Here is a 21179-nt window from a genome sequence, read left to right on the forward strand (position 1 = left end):
GAGAAAATCTAAGCTCTCCTCGACATGAAAAGCATGACCAACCAAAAACAGGTTTAGAGTCTCGATGGGTGAATAACGGCACTCAATTGCTTCATATCGAGGGCAACAAATCGCTGCTTGCCATTCTTTAATATACTCAGGGCCAATAAGAAGTTTGAGTGGACTTTTGAGTGCGAACATGCATTTCAGAGCATTAAAAAGCACCTCGGAAAAGCACCTCTTCTATCCAAGCCTCTCCCGCATGAAATTCTGCTCCTGTATTTGTCCGTCTCTCAGTACGCGGTCAATGTAGCTTTAGTTCAGGAAGAGAGCAAGGTTCAATGGCCAGTTTATTACCTGAGTAAGCATCCGCTGGATGCCAAGATGCGATATCCAGAAATGGAGCGATTGGCTTATGCCTTGCTGATCGCCTCTAGAAAGTTACGACTTTACTTCCACGCCCACACAATCCATGTAATGACCAGTTACCCGCTCAAGCAAGTCCTCTAGAAGCCAGAGGCATCGGGTAAATTGCTCAAGTGGGCTACATAACTAAGTCCGTTCGATCTACAGTATAGACCGAAGGTAACCATCAAGGGCAGGCTATTGCTGATTTCATCTTAGAATTCTCACCCGATAAAGGAATCTGAGCAACAAGCCAGCGAAGTCACCCAGGGAACTGTTAAGAACCTGTTGACCTGGAGCCTGTATGTCGATGGATCATCGAACAGGAAATGGGTTGGGGCAAGCCTTCTCCTCGTAAGTCCCGAAGGGACTTGCATTCATAGCATTCTCTGTTTCGGGTTCAAAGCAACCAATAATGAGGCTGAGTATGAAGCTCTGCTCGCTGGATTGCGGTTGGCAAGAGAAATGGAATCAACCGCGATCAGTATCCACAGTAACTCCATGCTGGTTGTCAACCAGATTTTGGGGGAATATCAGGCCAAGGAAGAAAACATGATCGACTATTTGAAGAAAGCTAAGGCCGCACTCGAGCCGTTTAAGCACTTCATGATCATGCAGATTCCTAGGGACATCAATGTTGTCGCGGATGTCTTGGCAAAGATAGCCTCATTGTTGGACTCGGACGCGCTAGAGAGCATTCCTGTTTGATTCATAGATGTCCCCAGTATCAGTTCGCCCAAACAGGCTATGAATGTAATAAAATCAGTCTCCTGGATGACCCCTATCATTCAGTATCTCCGAGATGAGATCCTGCCTAACGACAAGGTCGAGACAAGAGCGAACAAGAGCTGCTCGTTACACACTCATGGGAGATCAGTTGTACAAGCTAGGGTTTAGCGCCCCTCTTCTCTGATGTGTAACCGATGAAGAAGCAGACTATATCATCAGGGAGATACATGAAGGAATCTGTGGTAATCACATGGCCGCATGATCCCTCGCCAACAAGGTTGTTCGTCAAGGGTATTACTGGCCCTTGATCCAAGAAGACACCTACAACTTTGTTAAAATGTGTGACAAGTGTCAGTGGTTTGCAAACGTACCGTGAGCTCCTTCCCACCAGCTGGTAACCATGTCTAGCCCTTGACCATTCTCCATGTGGGGAATCGATCTCATCGGACCCATGCTAGTTGGTAAAGGGGGAGTCAAGTATGTGGTGGTTGCGATAGACTACTTCACCAAGTGGGTCGAAGTAGAGCCATTGGCCGCAATCACCACCAAAAAGCTTAAGGACTTCGTCTTCAAAAATATTGTGTGCCGCTATGGGATTCCTCATACTCTTATCTCTGATAACGGAAAGCAGTTCGATAACGATGAGTTCAAGCATTTTTACGATAAGCTGGGCATCCATAAGAAATTTGCCTCAGTCGCAAGACCGTAAGCAAATGGTCATGTTGAAGCTGTCAACAAAACCATCAAGCACACTCTAAAGGCCAAACTTGGCGCAGCCAAGGGAAATTGGGCCGACAACCTTCCTGAAGTTCTGTGGGCATACAGAACAACTCCGAGAACCTTTACCTCAGAAACCCCTTTTTCACTAGCATATGGCTGCGAAGCAATGATCCCTATGGAGATAGGAACCGGTTCACTTCGGAGGGATCTGTTCAACGAAATAATCAAAGAGGCGCTTATGCGCGCAAGTCTGGATCTAGTTAAAGAACACTGCAGTAAGACTCAGATAAGAATAGCAGCCTATGAGCAATGTGCGAAAAGGTGCTTTGACTTTAAGGTTAGAAGAAGAGACTTCCAGGTCGACGACCTCGTTTTAAAGGAAGTCCTTCTCGGTACTAGAGAACCGAGTGTGGGAGTTTTGAGACCGAACTGGGAGGGCCCATACCATATCGCCAAAGTGATAAGACCGGGGACTTATCATCTCAAAAGGCTGAATGGTTCCGAAGTACCGTGAGCTTGGAATGCTGAACATCTCCGACCATATTATCAGTAATTCCGAACTCAGTTTCTCCTTGTAAAGATGTTACTTTTCTTAGTCCTTGTAAATAAAAGACGTCCTTTTGCAATTATCTTTCCATGTGTATAATTATGTTCACATAGATTTGTATCAATGTTATTGTCAACAGTTAGAATGCGATCTCATGTGTAACATGAAGTACGAAAATTGTAAGTATTCATAACAGATTAAGAAAGCCATGACTTTATTTATAAAATAAAAAAAGGAGTACAAAAAGCAGGCATGGGAAAGGCAGTACAAAAAGTAAAAGCAATCATTGGCCTTCATCCCCAACTCCCGGAGGCGCGACCTTATCATCCCTAGGTTGATCGCCGTCCACCTGGCCGACCATAGGCTCCTCTGGGACATACTCCGGATGCTTTTCCAGGTCAGATCCTTGGGCGGCCTCCGCTGCATCCTCATCGTCAATCTGTGCCATGGATCTGAGGATGTCCCGGTATTCCTCCTGGAGGTCAAATAGATCCATTTTGGGATTCCTCGGCCGTAAGGCATAGATGGACTGAATTGCCCATTCAGCAGCCTTCTTCTCGATCTCCAACCCTTGTCGCTGCATCTCTTCGGTCAGCGAAGTAACTTGGCCCTGGATAACTTGGAGTTCGGCCTCAAGCGCCCACCTTTGCTTTTCGGTGGACTCCCATAGCTTTGCCTTTTCCCGCTCTACTCGCAAGGCCCGTTGAGAGGTCGTTTGCAGCTCCTGCTCTTTCTCGTAAGCCTCCTTGGTAAGTCTGGCCATTGTCCTCTAGAACTCCTTTACCTCCTCTCCATGCTTCTCTAGCTCGGCCTTCTGAAAGTCCACTGTGCGAAGAGCAGCATTCCTTTCATTTAGGTATTGGTTCGCCAAAACGGTGGATAAGTCTTTCTCTACTTCAGCGGCTTCTAAGCCCCGTTTAAGCTACGCGTTCTCTTCTCTCAGTGCGACCATCCCCTTGGCAGCTCCCAACTGGACCTTTTGCAGGGACAAGTGCATGGAGAGCAGAGCCTGTGAACGAAAAGAGTAACAAGTTAGTCTCTTTGCTACTGAAAAGAATAAATGTAAAGTCCTCTCCGAGGACAGCTCGTTCTACCTGGCTTAAGTGTTGGAGGGATATGGAAAACAGGTCAACAAGGTTGGAAGCCACGAACTTCTCAAATGCCTCCGTGAGCCCGCACTCCAGCAGGGTAAAAACCACCAGCTGTAGATGATCCGAAAGTTATCCCATCGAGTCCAGCACAGGTATGTTCATGCCCACACCTGCAGCAGGAATCGTATTGCCCATTGGTTCCTTGCCCGGTCTCCTCCCAAGGTCCACAGACTAGCTTTGTCTTGTTCACGGTTCCCCTAGAGCAATGGAGATGCCGATTGCACCCCTGGAAGACCCTCTCGAGCAGAACGCTTGGTAAGGTTGCGACCTCTCGGGCTGAATGCCCAGGCCCTCCGGTTCGGACTCTGACTCTTCGGTCTGAAGTTGTTTTCACTTTTTGGACTTTTGGGCCATGGTCTTGTGCTTCGGGCGAACAGTCGAAGGCTGGGGAACCCTAGTTGGTCGTACCAGAGCACCTATCGGCGTCCTTCTAACGGGGGGACCATTAGGAGCTGCTCCAATTGGTCCGGTGGTGCTTACTCGGGGGAAGGTGAACTGCCTCGGTCGTGGCGATCTGGGCACCTTGGAAGGCATGGCCGCTGCATGTGAACAACGTTAGCAAAACAGTTCGTTGCATGAAAAATCGAAAAGCAGGTTAAGGGTAAGAAGCTTACTCGATAGGGTCTCTAAGGTCGCTTCGGGGTTGAAGAAACTATACTTTAGCAAATTTGCGGTTGTCACGAGCAGCCTTGCATCGCGACTCTCTTCGGGCAGAAAATCGAAGGTAGTGATCCTGTCTGGATCCTCGAGGAGCGATAACCTAGTCGTTTTGTTAACTGCGAAGAAACAAAGAGCTCATTAGCAAAGACCAAAAAAGAAATTCGCGATCTCAAAAGAACAGAGAACCTACTCGGCTATAGAAAGTGGCAAATGCCATCATATCAAAAGAAAAAGAACTTCGTCTCGTATGCCCCTACATTGCTGGGATAAGTATGTATTCCCGCTTCTATTGTAGAGCACTTGGAGAGGTAGAATGAGTCCTTGTCCTTACTCTTTTTTAGGATGTACGAGCAATTGAGTTCTAGCGCTGTTAGCTCGCCTAATCCGTTTTCACCGCAGGCGATATACATAGCCACTGCTATCATATATGCGTTTGACATTAGCTGTAGCGGTGCGATCCCAAAATGATCAAGGACCGACCTGACAAAAGGGTAGAAAAGGATCAACCCTCCACTCTTGAAAATGTTATCGGAGATCGTAGCCATCCCTTGTGGCAGATTTCGAGCTGTGTGTATCCTATCTTGGAAGACCTCCACGTTGAGAGCGTATTGGTCTACCACCTTCTAAATATCCTCAGCAGTAATCATCGACAAGATCTCTTGAGGGGGACCCGCAGGAGCATCCTACACAGGCGAGCTGGTCCCCTCCTCAATTTTGGTCGTTGGAGAGTCCGTTCTACTGTAGTCTGAAAAAAGCGACATGCAGGGAATCATTCAGTCCTCTTGCACTGTTTCATACGATGACATGGAGGAGAAAGCAAAAAGCTTCCTCCCTTAAACCCTAGACCCTAACAGAATACTTTTAGAGCTACCATCAAATGGGTCAAACCCAAGGAGAATATTCCATCTTCGATCAACTACCGATAGACTATCATCGCAGGGCAACTATCGAAAACAAGAAACAATAATAAAAGTGGCAGAGAAACCATCCTTACCTCTTGGAATGAGAAAATGAATCCTCTTGCTTCGAATATCAAACGCACACCAGTTTGATAGACAAAGCACCAAAGCTCACGAAAATTTTTGCTCTCCCTGAGAAAGTGAGTATTGTGGCATTACCTGAACTGAGCTTGGGGTTTTATAGTGAAGAAAGTGGCGCTTTGGTTTCCTGAAGTCAAACGACATTTGGGCAGAAAACGCATTTGACCGTTGATCGCGACCACGTGTCGTGAATCAATGAAGAAGAGTGACCGTCACGCTTCAAGAAACCAAATCATCATTCTCTTCCATTGAAACACTTAAGCGACGGCACGTTTCCCTCCTTCATATTAAATGCGCCCCCATCTGCATTTAATGCCCTGATAGGGAATGTCGTTTCAGCATGGCTCGCATTCAATATGCATGGATAGCACTTATTGCGCACAGGACACGTCTGTCAGAACAAAAGATATTTCATTAAATGTATCAGCTACAAAAATGTGACAGATACCATCTGATGCGGTTGTTATATAGAACACTCTTCGTCTTATGTCAGTCGCAAAGCGACGTGACTCTTCAATCTTGTCTTATGTCAGTTGCGAAGCGACGTGACCCCTTACCTTCGGCAAAAAATCCTGCTAAGTGCAATAAGGTCGTGAACCTCAGATAAAGACCAGAGTCATCGTTATGGCACTGAATATGGTCTAAGAATAGGTCGTTGACCCTTAGAGTAAGCCATTTTAGGTCGCCTACGTGGAAATGTTTCCTCGACATCTTTGCAACCAGGTCGGATCGACTAGTGTCTCTTTAAACGCATCAAATCAAGGCATAATATGTAGTTTCCAAGGTTCGATTCTCAAACCTTAAAAACTAAGGGACTTCTGTTATGCTTGAAAAAGTAGGGCTGATGCAGAGCCCTGTCAGCGTAAGCGGTCAGAGCTTAGGTAAGTCCTGCAGCCATTCAAACTCAGCCACGTCGCATGTTGACGCAAGCGGCATGCTCCTGCCAGTGCAGTGGGTGTGCACCAGGCTGGTGAAAGGCTGGAAGTGATCCACGTGTCCAATCCCTGCAAACGTTGAGTAAATCACTTAAGTAGGTGAATAACGGGATGCAAGGAAGGATTTGCATGACAATCTGACCCACTCCCTGGTTTAGTAATCATTACCTCAATTCATCCCACTATAAATAGAGAGATCCTCTCCCGTTTGTGGGATTAGCTAAATTTCTCTCTAGAATAGCATATATACTCTCTCTCTCTCTCTCTCTCTCTTGTAATCTCTTATAAGTCAGCTCGTTGAATGCGACCTGATCTCAAATATATTAATACGATACCAGTGGACGTAGGATTCGCTTACTTAAGCATCTGAACCACTTTAAACACCGTTCTTCATCTTTTATTCAGTTCAATACCCTCGTACATGTGTGTCTTCTGAGTCAGCTCAGCACTTCCCACGTGCGTTTAGTTGGTGTCAAAATCACGCATCAACACCTTATATGACTCCATGCCATCTCATCCCCATGATAGACATAGCCAAGCTTTTGGCTCAACGTAACGTTTTAGTCTCCATAGTTCTCACACCTCTCAATGTCACTCGATTCAGTAACGTGATCGATCGTTCCATTCAAGCCGGGCTACCCATTCGTGTCTTAGAAATTAAGTTTCCATCCATTAAGGTTGGGTTGCCTGAAGGGTGTGAATCTGTAGACACACTCCCATCACGAGACTTGATAAAACATTTCTTTAGAGCGACTGATATGTTGCAGGAACAAGTAGAAAAGATGTTTCACCAGCTAAAACCAAGTCCCAGTTGTATCGTTACTGACAAAAATTTCCCCTGGACGGTTGATATTGCGACCAAGTTTCAGGTTCCATTTCGGATATTATTTGATGGGATGAGTAGCTTTTCTCTGTAGTGCTTCCACAATTTACAGAAGTCTAAGGTCCATGAGAAAGTGTCCGAGTCTGAGCCCTTTGTGGTTCCAGGATTGCCTGATAAAATTGAACTCACAACCAACAAGTTACCTGGTGATTTCAATCCGGGCTTAAGCGAAGACTTCAAGACTCTGGGACGAAAGATGAGAGAAGGTGATGTAGGTGCATACGGTGTGATTGTTAATAGTTTTGAAGAGCTAGGACAAGACAATGTTGAAGGATATCGAAGAGCCACAGGAAAGAAATTATGGTGCGTTGGTCCGGTTTCTTTGTGTAACAATGAGAACTTAGATAAGGCTGAGAGAGGTGAAAAGGCTTCAAATGATGTAAATCAATGCTTGAAGTGGCTTGATTCATGGCCGGAAAGTTCTATAATTTATGTTTGTCTTGGAAGTCTCAATGGTTTTAGACTTCCACAGTTAATAGAACTTGGTTTAGGATTAGAAGCTACAAACAGGCCATTCATTTGGGTTATAAGAGGAGACAAGAAAAGCGAAATCGAGAAATGGCTAGAAGAAGACGGGTTCGAAAAGAGAGTAAACGAAAGAGGCCTAGTTATTCGAGGCTGGGCGCCTCAGGTACTGATTCTGTCACATCCAGCAATCGGAGCGTTCTTAACACATTGCGGGTGGAACTCGACATTGGAAGGTATTTGTGCTGGCGTGCCATTGATTACATGGCCTTTGTTTGGTGAACAGTTTATAAATGAGAAGTTAATAACTCAAGTGATGAAAATTGGTGTGCCATTGGAGAGTGATGTTATGGTGCCTTTTGGGGAGGAAGAGAAGTTTGGGGTGCTGGTGAAGAAGGAGAAGATAAGGGAGGTTGTAGACAAGGTAATGAATGAAGAACAGGGAGAAGAGATAAAGAAAGGTGCAAGAAGGCTCGCAGAAAAGGGGAAAAAGGCAGTTGAAGAGGGAGGATCTTCTTTCAATAACATTACCTGGTTAATTGATGATATCATTCAACAAACAAGAGACCATTCATAATATAAGACTGTTTCTGTCAAATTCATCATTCATTTATTCAATTGTATGATTTGAGAGAAATTAATGTAACTTTTATGGTTTAGCTTTCTACTTCAATTAGTGTATACGAAGAATGTATTAATGTTTTCCTTTTCAAGTAATACTCTTGAGTCAAAACAGAGTGATAAGCTGATAATGCCACATTGCTCATAATCGCTTGGAGCTTCTTCAAATTTATGTAGAGACTAAGCAAAACGCCACAAACTTTCTGTTACTCTGCCCATGTATGGATTCAAAATGTGGGTCTAAACACAAACTCGACCATCAATCTCAAAAACTTAAGGTTAATAGAAATGACCAAACAAATGTATTTTAAACTTTAACAAGTAGCACGAAATTATAGAAAATTTTAAGTTTCTAGCATGGTCACTTTCTCTCTTTTGCTCAATTGTTGTTGAATGATATCTTCAATTAACAAAGTGATGTTATTGTAAGAAGATCCTCCCTCTTCTACCGCCTTCTTTGCCATTTCCGCAAGCTTTCTTGCTTCATTCCTTCTCGGTTCCTTCTTATCTTCATTCATTACCTTCTCTACAGCCTCCTTTATTTTCTCCTCCTTCACTTGCACCCCAAACTTCTCCTCCTCCCCAAAATGCACCACAACTTCAGCCCCCACAGGCACACCAATTTTCAATACTTGCACTACTAACTTCTCATTGAAAAATTGTTCAGCAAACAAAGGCCATGTAATCATCGGCACGCCGGCACAAATCCCTTCTAGTGTTGAGTTCCACCCACAATGCGTTAAGAATGCTCCAATTGACGGATGTGACAGAATCAGAACCTGAGGTGCCCAACCTCTTATCAATAGGCCTCGACTTTTTACTCTCTCTTCAAACCTATCTTCTTCTAACCATTTCGCCATTTCTGCGCTCATGCCTCTTATTACCCAAATGAATGGCCTATTTGTAGCCTCTAAGCCTAAACCAAGTTCAATTAATTGTGGAGGCCTAAGGTTACTGAGACTTCCAAGACAAGCATAAATTACTGAGTTTGGTGGCCATGAATTAAGCCACTTCAAGTATTGATTCACGTCGGTTGAAGATTTGCTGTTACCTCTTTGAGCCATATCTAAGTTTTCTTTGTTGCATAGTGATACTGGACCAACGCACCAGACTTTACGTCCTGTTGCACTTCGATTACCTTTCAGGAATTCTGTCTCTAATTCTTCAAAACTGTTAACTATGATCCCGTATGCCCCTGCTTCAGCTGCTTTTATCTCTTCTCGTAATTTATTCAAATCCCTATTTGAACCTGGATTGAAGAGACCAGGTAGCTGAGATCTTCTAAATTCAAATTTGTCAGATAATCCTGGTATCACCAGGGATTCTGACTCGGACGCAGTCTCATGGATCTTGGATTTATATAGATTATGGAGGCACAAGAGACTAAAGCAATTTGTCCCATCAAATAAAATCCTCGGAATCTGAAACTTGGAAGAGATATCGGCTGTCCATGCGATATTTCTATCCGAAATTATACAACTTGGACTTGGTTTTAGCTCGTGGAACAAATTTTCTACTGGTTCATGCAACATACTTATGGCTGTGAAGAAATTCTTGAACAAGTCTAGTGAAGGAACTGCATCTGCGCTTTCGCACCCATCAGGCAAGCCAGCTTGAGTCGCCGGAAATTTAATTTGTATGACATTTATAAGAAGCCCGGCATGAATGGAACGATTGATAATGTTGCTAAATCGAGCAGCATTTAGAGGTGTTGTAACTATAGTAACTATTACGTTGCGCTGTGCCAATAGTTTGGCTATGTCAACCGCTGGGAGAAGATGACCCTGAGCCATTAGGGGTATCAAAAGAAAGTGAGGTTGGCAAGGCTGTGATGCAGAAGCCATTGCAAATAAAATGCTGGTAAAGTGTTTTGATAGAAAGCAGTAGCTTCAAATGGTGACTAATATGCAGCGGTGACTTGGTCCCTTCTGGATGGCTTTCTTTTTGTTTTTTTTAGCGGTGACGCAAGAGCATACATAAACATGTTACAAAAAAATAATGGATAGAAGACTTTCGTGATGAAATTTTCAATTGATTATGACGTACATATTCATAGGGTAGAAATTTTTTTATTAAAACCATAAAATGATTAGGGGTGTACAGTAACATATATTTTCTCCACAAATAAGAAATATTTATAGCTATTAGTTTTGTATATTTGGGACAGATCAGAATCCTATTATGATCTGAGTTTTTACCTGCACAAATAAAAACTTGTGATTAGTAATTATTAAAAGAAATAACCATATATCAATGAAAATGCATGTGTCATGAAATCTTTCGAAACTCAAAACAAGAGTAGATCGTGTGAATTAAAATATGGTGTATTGTGATGCCTTTGAAGAATTGTACATTATCATTATTTATAAGAAACAATTAATGCCTTTTAATCAAGAGTAATTTTTACTGTATTTATATCGTCAGATTCAAACCTCCTGCAAAGCCTGAGCTACCGAACTCTATTTTATTGTTTACTTAATGCTTGTGCCTTGTAGAAACTGATTTGTCAAAGTCTGAGCTAATTAGTAATTACCTCCAGCCCATGAGCAAATGGCTTCACATTTCAATAAAAAGAATATGTAGAGTCGTATCAAAATAATATGGTGGGCCGCCCGAGATATTGTTTGTCAGTTGTCACTGACAATATTATAGCAAAGTCTGTACAATAAATCAAAATAAAGAAATTATGTTTTAATACATTTTTTGAGGATTACAACAATAACAAGACAAAACTGCTGCATTATTGCTCCATTATATAATAGGACTCTTCTAGCCGCCTTTATTAATCATCAAATGGCATTGACTTAGATGAAAATTACCGTAAAGATTTCATTTCTAATAAAATAAATAATTGACGAAGTTAGTATTTTGATAGAGTTATAATCACCAAAGAGACATACTTAAAGGCTTAATGGTATTTTTCCCACCCGAAGTTTGGCTAATATCTTTCTACCCCTGAACTTTGAACCTATTGTCAATCAACGGAGTATAACAATGAAAAAACTACAATACCTTTTATTATTTAACTTTGTAATTTTTATTAAAGCCAAAAAACATTTTCCCACCAAAACTTTATAAATATTAGTTTGGTTTATATTAATTTTAGGGTTAATAAATTAAATTTTTTAGAAAAAAGGCCAATTATTAAATTAAAATATTTAAAAAAAGTCACTAGTAGCCTTCATCATCGGGGACGGAATCGCACTAGGCTGGTGCGATCTTGCTAGGTGCGATTCAACTAGAATCATACTAGGCAGGTGCAATTCAACTAGAATCGTACTAGACAGGTGCAATCTAGTTAGAATCAAACTTTGTCAAGAGCAATTCCGTCCAGCTAATTTTGTTTTCAATTTGTTTTTATTTTTGGAAGATTTCTTTTCTTTTTTCACAATTTCAATTTCTTTTCTCTTTTTTGAAAATTATAATTTTTAAATAAAAAATTATAAGTTTAATGAAAAATTGTTTTGTAAATTTATAATTTATAGATAATGAAAAGTTTTTTTTTTTATAGAAACACAAACACGTAAGTAAAATAGTCAAAGCATCAAAAATGTGTGGGCATCTATGTAATTTTAGCAGTCAATCATGATCAAACCTCCACTTTAATGATAGAAATTGAAGATAAAGGATCTAAGTGACTAGTTCTCAGATTAGTGAAGGCACTTGTTATCTATTTGTATAGTAAGGGTGTAAATAAAATTAACCCTGTAATATATATGCGCAAACTGACCAGAATGCTCTTACACCATTAAAACTAAAGTCTAAATTTTAATGATTGGGAAATTTTTTTTTTGAAAGTTTAGGGTAGGCATTAATCAAACTTCGGTGGGAAAATGTAATTCATCCTCTTTTTTGGTTTTTCTTAATCCAAAGACTAAAATAATCTCAATGTAAATTTCATAAATGATAGGCTGCTTGTTATCCCTGATGCTTTATTGAAGCCCTCTTCATGAGTCACTCTCTGCCCACCTTTTTTTTTGCTCTTCGATTGATTCAGAATATCTTCAATTAACAACTTAATATTCCTGTAAGAAGATTCCCCACCTTCTAATGCCTTGTTTGCCATCTCTCCAAGCTCTTTTGCTCTCTTTTTCTTCTCTTTACCTTCTTCTTCATCCATTACCATCTGTATTGCTTTCCTTATTCCCTCTCTCTTCACCATCACTCCACACTGCTTTTCCTCTCCCCGGTTCATAACAATGCTAGCCCCCACCTTCTCACCAATTCTTAATATCCGCAAAACAAACTGCTCGTTGAAAAACTGCTCCGCCAACAAAGGCCATGTCATCATTGGCAAACCAGCTGAAACTCCTTCTAGTATAGAATTCCACCCACAGTGTGTCAAAAATCCTCCAATGGCCGGATGTGACAAAATCAATACTTGCGGTGCCCACCCTCGAATAATTAGTCCTATATCTTTTGTTCTTCTCTCCAATCCTTCTTCATAAAAAAGTTTCTCAAATTCATTTGAATTGACACCATCTCTTATAACCCATATAAACGGCCGCTTCGATGCTTCTAAGGCTAGTCCCAGTTCGATTAGCTGCAGAGGTGACATGCAACCAAGGGTTCCAAGACAGGCATAAACTACAGACTTTGATGGCCATGAATTGAGCCATTTCAAGCATTCTTTCTCATCAATTGAGGTCTTGTTACCTCTTTGCCCCTTATCTATGTTGTCCTTGTTGCATAGTGATACGGGCCCAACGCACCAAACTTTATCTCCTTTTACCTTTCTACATTCTTCAACATATCTTTCTTCCAATTCTTGAAAAGAATTAAATACCAACCCATATGATGCCTCATCTGCTGCTTTTATTTCGTCGAGCATATCTTTGAAGGTCACTGAGCCTGCATTCAGAGTACCGGGTAGCTGAGCTTTAGTTACTTCAATCCTATCCGGCAAACCAGGCACCACAAAGTACTCTGAATCAGAAACCTTCTCATGAATCCTGGACGACTTTATATTATATGAACACATAAAAGCAAAGCAACTTGTGCCATCAAAAGCAAGCCGAGGGATTCCAATCTTACTAGCAGTATAAATCGTCCAAGGAAGATATCTATCAGAAATAATGCAATTCGGGGCTGGACTTGTCTCTTCCAAGAACTTCTCGATTGGCTGCTGCAACACCCTAGCTGCATCAAAGAAATTCTTGGACAATTTTGGCGAGGGAAGAGCATCCATATTCTCGCAGCCCTCTGGCAATCCAGCCTCAACACAAGGAAATCTGAGTTTCAGAATTCGGATTGGGAGACCAGATTGAATGTCACGATTGATGATCGCTTCAAATCGAATGGCGTTGAGAGGTGTGGTAATTAAAGTAACCATTACACCATGTTCTACCAGGAGCCTGGCCATGTCTACCATTGGGATAAGGTGACCTGGGCACATCAAGGGAATGAGGACAAAATGAAGCTGCTGGAGACCCGTCGGGGAAGCCATTGTGATTAATTGGGGAGAAGGTCGCGGGATGTTGCGGTACAAGCCACACTCGAAGCTGTGGTCGTGAATTGAAGGAAGAAAAAAAGAAGTATTCTGCCGCTGCAGCCTTATCTGGCAAAAAAAAAAGTGTTTTGTTGTAAACTGATTACGACATATAAAATAATTATAACCACTAATGCATAACAAATGAAAAATAAGAGACTATTGAAAATAGAACAATGAAAGGGCCGAATTTATTTTCTTCTCATATTAGTACCATAAAATTACAAAGGAGGGCAGGGTGCCACCCCGATCAGTATTTAGCCATTAGGTGTCACAAATTGTTGTCACATTTTGCCATATGTCAAAGGGTGGCAATGGCATGATGAAATGTGTCAAATGATAGTAGATTCATAACATGTTTTGTATTGTTTAGTTAATTATTTGTAATTCATTTTATTTGCTGTAATTTCTTTATTTATTTTAATTCCAAAATAACAACGACATCACTATTCTCACTAAATTTTTTTAACAAGTTTATCCTTAATAAAAATTACATATATGCTCAATTTCATAATTATTGAAACCTTTTGTTTTATTTTAAATATTTGTTTGTTTAATAAAAATATATTAATAAAACTATGAAAAAAGTAATCACACAATAAAATGAATCTGAAAAAAAAAAGTTATATTTTAAATTAGAAACTAGGTGATAATGATAAATTAGACGGTGAAAATCACTTCTTTAAACAAACGGGGCTTTTTCCCCTGGCCTTTATTTTTTAAGAATAATACTATGGGTACTAATAGATGAGTACTAATATGTGTACTAACTAAAGCATAGTACCCATACTATGCATATAGTACGGATACTATACTTTAGTTAGTACACATATTAGTATTCAATTATTCATCTATTAGTACCCATAGCATCACTCATTTTTTAAACACTCCCTGGGTCCACTGTCCAAGTTTTAAGTCTAACTATTCACATGCATAAACGAACAATAAATGAATGTAAAAGTTACTTGTTTAAGCTCTCTTCAAGGTCAAACTGAGAAGTGACCTGTGACCTACTTGTAATGAAACTTGGTTACAAGACATTCTCCCTTGTTTTGGACAATAATGTCCCTACCATCACCTATCAAGTTATCATTAACTCTTCTCTTTTATCTTCTACTCTGCCTCCAAACTGTCAAGCCAGACAACCAAAACTCAAGGCTATGACCTATGGGCCGGTGGACCTTGTCGTGTCGTACTATACCTTTGTGGGCCTGCCACATGCCTTCGTAGGCTTGCAATGACTATATTAATTTTTTTAAAATTTGTGGGTTGTGTTGTGTCGACTCACGTGCCCATTCTTTAGCACACGACATGGCTCATTAATTGTGGCACGACACGAAATTTTCGTACCGTGCCAAAAAAAAAATTGTGGACTGTATGGCCACCTCTACCCCAAACAAATCAAAATCCTCTTCAATCTCGGTTTCTTTAGTATTTGCTAAATAAGTCTTTATTCTTTGAATTTAACTAATCCATATACGATATTCAAGGTAATACACAAAATCATCTTCAACCTTTTACTTTGATTGGTTCAATAATTTTCTTCTTCTTCTTTATTTATTTATTTTTTTAAATTTGGTTTAATCCAAACAAATAAAAAAATTAGTTTTAGAGATTGATTTCCCAAAAAAATGAAAGAACTTAGTTTAATCATTTGCTTTTGTCTTTTTTTTTAGAAAAAAAATCCAAAAAAAAAAATAAAAAATCAATTTTAGAAATTGATTTTCAGAAAAGATTGATGAAACTAGAGCACCAAGCACGTGAATTAGAGGTGCCTGAGTGAAGTCAGGCGTTATAAACTCCACATAATTTATGCACTTTGGATTATGATATTTTGAATTGTTAATATTTAAAACAAACTTAATGCACCCAGAAAACAACAAAACTTTTATGTAATCTCAAATGCATTAATCTAATAGTTGAAATTTTGTTAAAAATTATGTAAATAAATACAAACAAAGAACTTGGGAATAAAACGTTGTGCTCCACTCTCCATATTACTTTGTAATATATATATGAGTAAACGACATGTTCCCACCCAAGGTTTGGCGACTCTACAAGTTTCCATCATTGGTTTCATTAATTCCAGATTCCCACCTTTAAATTAACACCGTTTGTAATTTTTGGATTCTGATACAGTATAGAATCTGTTATTACCAAACTGCACTTGACAAATAGATTAGTAAATTAATTTTTAACCCTCATGTCTATGCAAACATTTGATTCAACCCCAATCTAGGCTAATTGAGACGAAGTTGATTTGCCTTATCGCCACCATCACCATCACCTTCCCAATCACCCACTCCACATTGATGGAACCCTTTGCCAAATCAGTCAATTCCACCCGCAAACAATACCAAGAACACAAAGAACAACCAACAATTCCACAAGGATACAAATACTGTATTAAATAAAAGAAGAATAACAAAGATGCAATTAACAATCTAAGCCAAAAGAACAGATAATTCTCTTGACACGTGGCCAACCCATAACAACCATCACTACCCCATTCTCCCTTTAGCACTCCCTCACACTCCTAACGCCCCTTTCACCCTTGTGCCCCCTTAGCTGGTAAACTTTACTAATAGGAGGCCTATCAATACACCCCCCCTTCCTCCTGAGGAGCCACCTTGTCCTTAAGGTGAAAAAGTGGATATTGGAGATTGATGATACCATACACCTCCCAAGTTGCTTTGAAAGGATGAAGGTCCTTCCATTGGATAAGGACTTCTTTAGACCCATCCATTAAAGTGCAGACTGCCAAGACTACCTTCGGTTGGACAAAGAGTTCTAAGTCCTTTGATAAGAAGGGAGGACACGGTTGAACTGGAACCGAACTGTGCAAGCTGCGTTTCAGTTGAGAGACATAAAAGATAGGGTGGATTCGAGTAGTTGGAGGTAAATCTAGTCGATAGGCAACTTGCCCAATTCGTTCCAAAACTGTAAACGGACCATAGAACCTCAGACTCAGCTTCTCATTCATCTTTTTAGCCGAGGACTTGAACCGATATGGTTGAAGCTTGAGGAAAACTTGATCCTCTAGTTGGAAGGTGAGTTCTCGAAGGTGCAAGTCGACTTGTGCCTTCATGTGTCCCTAGGCCATGGCAAGATTGTGTTTCAGCTCATCCAAAATTGAGTTTCGCTCCCGCATTTGCTGATTTACCTCTTCCACTAAGGATGGACAATCCGTAAACTTAAGGACGATGGGAGGATCCCTACCATACAATGCCTTTAAAGGTGTCATCTTGGTTGAGCTGTGGTAAGCAGTGTTGTACCAATATTCAACCCAAGACAACCATCGTGACCAATGTTTGGGCTGGGAACTACAAAAATGCCTTAAATATGCCTCCAAGTATCAGTTGACTACCTCAGTTTGCCCATCAGTTTGAGGATGGTAAGCGGAGCTTAACTTTAAACTGGTTCTCACGGCTTTAAAAAGCTCCAACCAAAATTGAATGATAAGTACCCTATCCCTATTGGATACAATGGATTTGGGAAATCCATGCAACTTCACAAAATTGTTCACAAACACAACAACCACGTCTTTAGCATTATACGGGTGACAAAGGGGAATGAAATGGTCGTACTTAGTAAGTCTATCAACCACCACTAGGATTGTGTCATACCCTTTAGCTTTAGGCAACCCCCCAATGAAATCCATGTTGACATCATCAAATACTTGAGAAGAAATAGATAAAGGTTGTAGTAACCCTGCTAGTTTGAGGGCTAAATGCTTGTTTAGTTGGCAGACCATACATTTTTGCACAAACACTTGAACATCTTTCTTAATTCCTTTCTAAAAAACAATACTACATATCCGCTTATAAATTCTAAAAAAACTTGAATGACCTCCACTTGGGCTATTGTGGAACTCCTCTAGAAATTTGGGAATGAGTTTAGAAGTTCGAGGGACAACTAACCTGTCTTTATAGAAAAGACAACCACTATGAATACGATAGTGAGGATGGCTTGAGGAATTTAGGAGTAAATCTTGCATGATGGACTTTAATTTAGGGTTGTGCTGCACCTCAGATGCTAAATCATCCAACTCTAAAAACTCAACCATAGAAATAGCCGCCAACTCAACTTCTTCTTCTCTCCTGAACAAGGCATCAACCACTTCATTGGAAGTGCCAAGTTGGTAATGGATTTCAAAAGAGAACCCCTTGAGTTTTGAGATCCATTTATGCTATTCCAGAGTTTTCACCCTCTGGTCTATCAGAAACTACAAACTCCGTTGGTCGGTCTTGATAATAAGCTTGCGTCCGATTAAATAGTGTCTCTATTTGTGGTCCGCGAACACTATGGCCCTAAGCTCCCAGTCGTAAATTGATTTCTGCTTGGATTGGCTAGAGAGGGCTTTACTAAGAAAAGCAATGGGACATGATTTCTGAACCAAGACAACCCTCATGCCTTGTCTAGAGGCATCGGTATGGGCATTGCCAAGATGGGTACTATTGTCATTGCAGTTTTTAGAGCCTAAAACACTTGTTGTGCTTCGTCATTCCACTCAAAAGTGTCTTTTCGAAGGAGTTGTGTTAATGGCTGTGATATCATCCCATATCCTTTCACAAAACGCTTATAAGAACCCGTCAACCCTAAAAATCCCCATAAACTCTTGATGGTTTGCGGAATAGGCTAGGATAACATAGCTTTAAGCTTTTGTGGGCAGCCTCTACATTTGTAGATGAAATCAAATGGCCTAAATATTAGCCTTTGTTGCCTGAACAAACATTTCTTCCGATTGACCACTAATTCGTTCTCAACTAGTATTTTGAAGGTCTATTTAAGGTGCTCTAAATTAGTGTCTAAATCGGGGCTGTACACTAGGATATCATCAAAGAAGACTAGTATAAACTTTCTTAAAACCGACTTAAAAATGGTATTCATGAGTGCTTGGAAGGTGGAAGGGGCATTAGTTAACATGAATGGCATAACTAGGAATTTGCAATGCTCCTCATGGGTCCTAAAGGTTATTTTAGCCATGTCCTCTTCCCTTATCCTAATCTGGTGGTAACTTGACTTTAGATCCAATTTTGTGAACATTGTCGCCCTTGCCAACTCATCTAAAAGTTCCTCAATCGATGGAATAGGGAATTTGTCCTGTATGGTTAGGTTATTTAAAGCCCTATAGTCTACACAGAAGCACTAACTACCATATTTTTTCTTCACCAATAGAACAGTGCTAGCAAACAGACTAGTGTTGGGTTGAATGATCTCGGAATCCAACATTTCCCTAACTAACCTCTCTATCTCATTCTTTTGGAAGTAGGGGTATTTGTTGGGTTGAATAATCTCGGAATCCAACATTTCCCTAACTAACCTTTCTATCTCATTCTTTTGGAAGTAAGGGTATTTGTAGGATTGTATGTAGGGGTGAGCGGTTCCGGATACCCTGCATTTTCCGGGGGAACCGGAACCGCACAGTGCAGGTTCCCAAAAAAAGGAATCGGAACCGGAACCGCACAGTGCAAGTTCTTCAATTCAAGGAACCGGAACCTAAAATGCAGGTTCCGGTTCTTTTCCAGGGTACCCTATAAAAAATCAGTTACCCCCCTATTAGTTTAAAAAATAACAAAAACACCTTATAAGTTTACAAATACACCCCCAACAAATTTTCATTATTCATTCATTTGTGTCCAATATAACTCATAACCTGTAATCTCTAAGCAACACTTGAATTGTTAATAATTTAATTAAGTATTGTAATATTGTTTATAATAGAATGTTATAATTAATTAAATAATCATACCATAAATTTATAATATAATGTTATAATAATTTGATTAAGTATTGTGTAAATTAGTAAATTACTAATGTTTATAATATAATGTCATAATCAATTAAGTAATCATTTAATTATGTAATGTTATATTAATTATATGATCATACTATAATAGTATAATGTAATGTTATAATGAATTAAGTAATCATACTACAAATCTATAATTTAATATTATAATTAATTAAATTTCAAATCATTTAATTAATATACTAATGTTTATAATGGAATGTTATAATTGATTAAGTAATCATATTACAAATATATAAAGTAATGTTATAATTAATTAAATTTTTAATCGTTTAATTAAGTAATGTAATAGTATAGTAGATTACTAATGTTTATAATGTAATGTTATAAATTCATAACTAATTAAGTAATTATGTAATCATTTAACTATATAATGCTATAATTAAGTAAGTGATCATAATATAATGTAATATAATAATATTATAATTTAATTGAGTAATTATTTAACTATAATGTAATGTTTAATTAATGTTTATAATGAAATGTTTATAAGGTAATGTTATAATTAATTAAATTTCTTATCATTTAATTAAGTATTGTGCTAATGTTTATGTAGTAAATTAGTAATTACTAATGTTTAAAACATAATATCATAACTCATAATCAATTAAGTAATTATTTAATTATGTAATGTTATAATTAATTATATAATCATACTATAATGTAATGTTATAGTGAATTAACTATTAAATAATCATACTATAAATTTTTAATGTAATATTATAATTAATTAAATTTTTAATCATTTAATTAAGTTTGTACTAATGTTTATAATAAAGTCAATTAATTAAGTAGTAATCAATTAATGTAATGCTATAATTAATTATACTATAAATCAATTAAGTAATGTTATAAAATTATAATTAATTAAGTAATCATTTAACTATAATGTAATGTTATAATTGATTAAGTATGATATTTAACTAGTAATTAAATTTATTAATGTTTATCAATTTATCATATATAATTAATTAATTACTAATTTATTATAGATATACTTAGAACTTGATAATTGAAGTAAATAACTAAATATATTATTACTCAATCAAATATACTATTTTATTCAAAAATAATTCTTTTAATAACATTAAAAATGTAAAACACTTTTAATTGAATCATAATTCCAATTATTCACTTAATTGATCAAAACTTTAATATTAATGTATTATAATATATTAAAGCTTTTAATATGGTGTAATTTATATGTAATAAGTATAATTGTATTCGTATATTTATTTAATTAGGTCATTCTAAAAATTTAACTTTTTCTATTTAAAATTTTTTTATATGTAAAATAATAGAAACTCCCCCATTATTTACATTTCATAAATATTTAATTATAGTTCAGGTTCCAAAATAGGTTCTAAACAGGTTCTAAAAACAGGTTCCAAAACAGGTTCCAAACAGGTTCCAAAGCAGGTTCCAAATAGGTTCTAAAACAGGTTCCAAACAGGTTCCAAAACAGGTTCCAAATCGGGTACCCCCTACAGGTTCCAAACAGGGTACGCTTTTTATAGGTTCCAGTTCCGGTTCCGGTTCCTCCACATGCAAGAACCGGAACCGGAACCGCACAGTAGCTGTTCCAAAAAATTGGAACCGGAACCTACCCGCACAGTGCAGGTTCTGGGTAGGTTCCGGTTCCGGTTCCGGTTCTTACCCCCGGTTCCGGTTCTACCCGCTACCCGTGCTCACCCTTATTTGTATGTTAGGGGGTTTGTAGTTGTCCAATAAGGTTATGGCATGG

At 38.8% G+C, this 21179-nt stretch overlaps 3 protein-coding genes across 3 annotated transcripts; 1 reads left to right on the forward strand and 2 right to left on the reverse strand.

The window, feature by feature from the left end:
• Positions 1-6663: 6663 nt before the first annotated feature.
• On the forward strand, positions 6664-8091 carry LOC116134744 (UDP-glycosyltransferase 73C4-like). Its single transcript, XM_031420402.1, is given in 1 exon segment — positions 6664-8091. A coding segment is annotated over 1 exon segment (1428 nt).
• A 309-nt stretch (positions 8092-8400) lies between these two features.
• LOC116134811 (UDP-glycosyltransferase 73C4-like) lies at positions 8401-9990 on the reverse strand. The gene has a single exon (XM_031420462.1). It carries the CDS (start codon positions 9977-9979, stop codon positions 8480-8482), a length of 1500 nt encoding a protein of 499 aa, XP_031276322.1. The 5' UTR covers positions 9980-9990; the 3' UTR covers positions 8401-8479.
• Positions 9991-12009: 2019 nt separating this feature from the next.
• Positions 12010-13581, reverse strand: LOC116134745 (UDP-glycosyltransferase 73C1-like). The gene has a single exon (XM_031420403.1). It carries the CDS (start codon positions 13579-13581, stop codon positions 12010-12012), a length of 1572 nt encoding a protein of 523 aa, XP_031276263.1.
• Positions 13582-21179: the final 7598 nt, after the last annotated feature.

Source organism: Pistacia vera, unplaced genomic scaffold (assembly GCF_008641045.1).
Source record: "Pistacia vera cultivar Batoury unplaced genomic scaffold, PisVer_v2 Contig291, whole genome shotgun sequence".
Lineage (NCBI taxonomy): Eukaryota > Viridiplantae > Streptophyta > Magnoliopsida > Sapindales > Anacardiaceae > Pistacia > Pistacia vera.

Excerpts from the sequence above, each read along its gene's own strand:
- LOC116134811 (XM_031420462.1), bottom strand. The coding sequence starts at position 9,979 with ATGGCTTCTGCATCACAGCCTTGCCAACCTCACTTTCTTTTGATACCC.
- LOC116134745 (XM_031420403.1), bottom strand. The coding sequence starts at position 13,581 with ATGGCTTCCCCGACGGGTCTCCAGCAGCTTCATTTTGTCCTCATTCCC.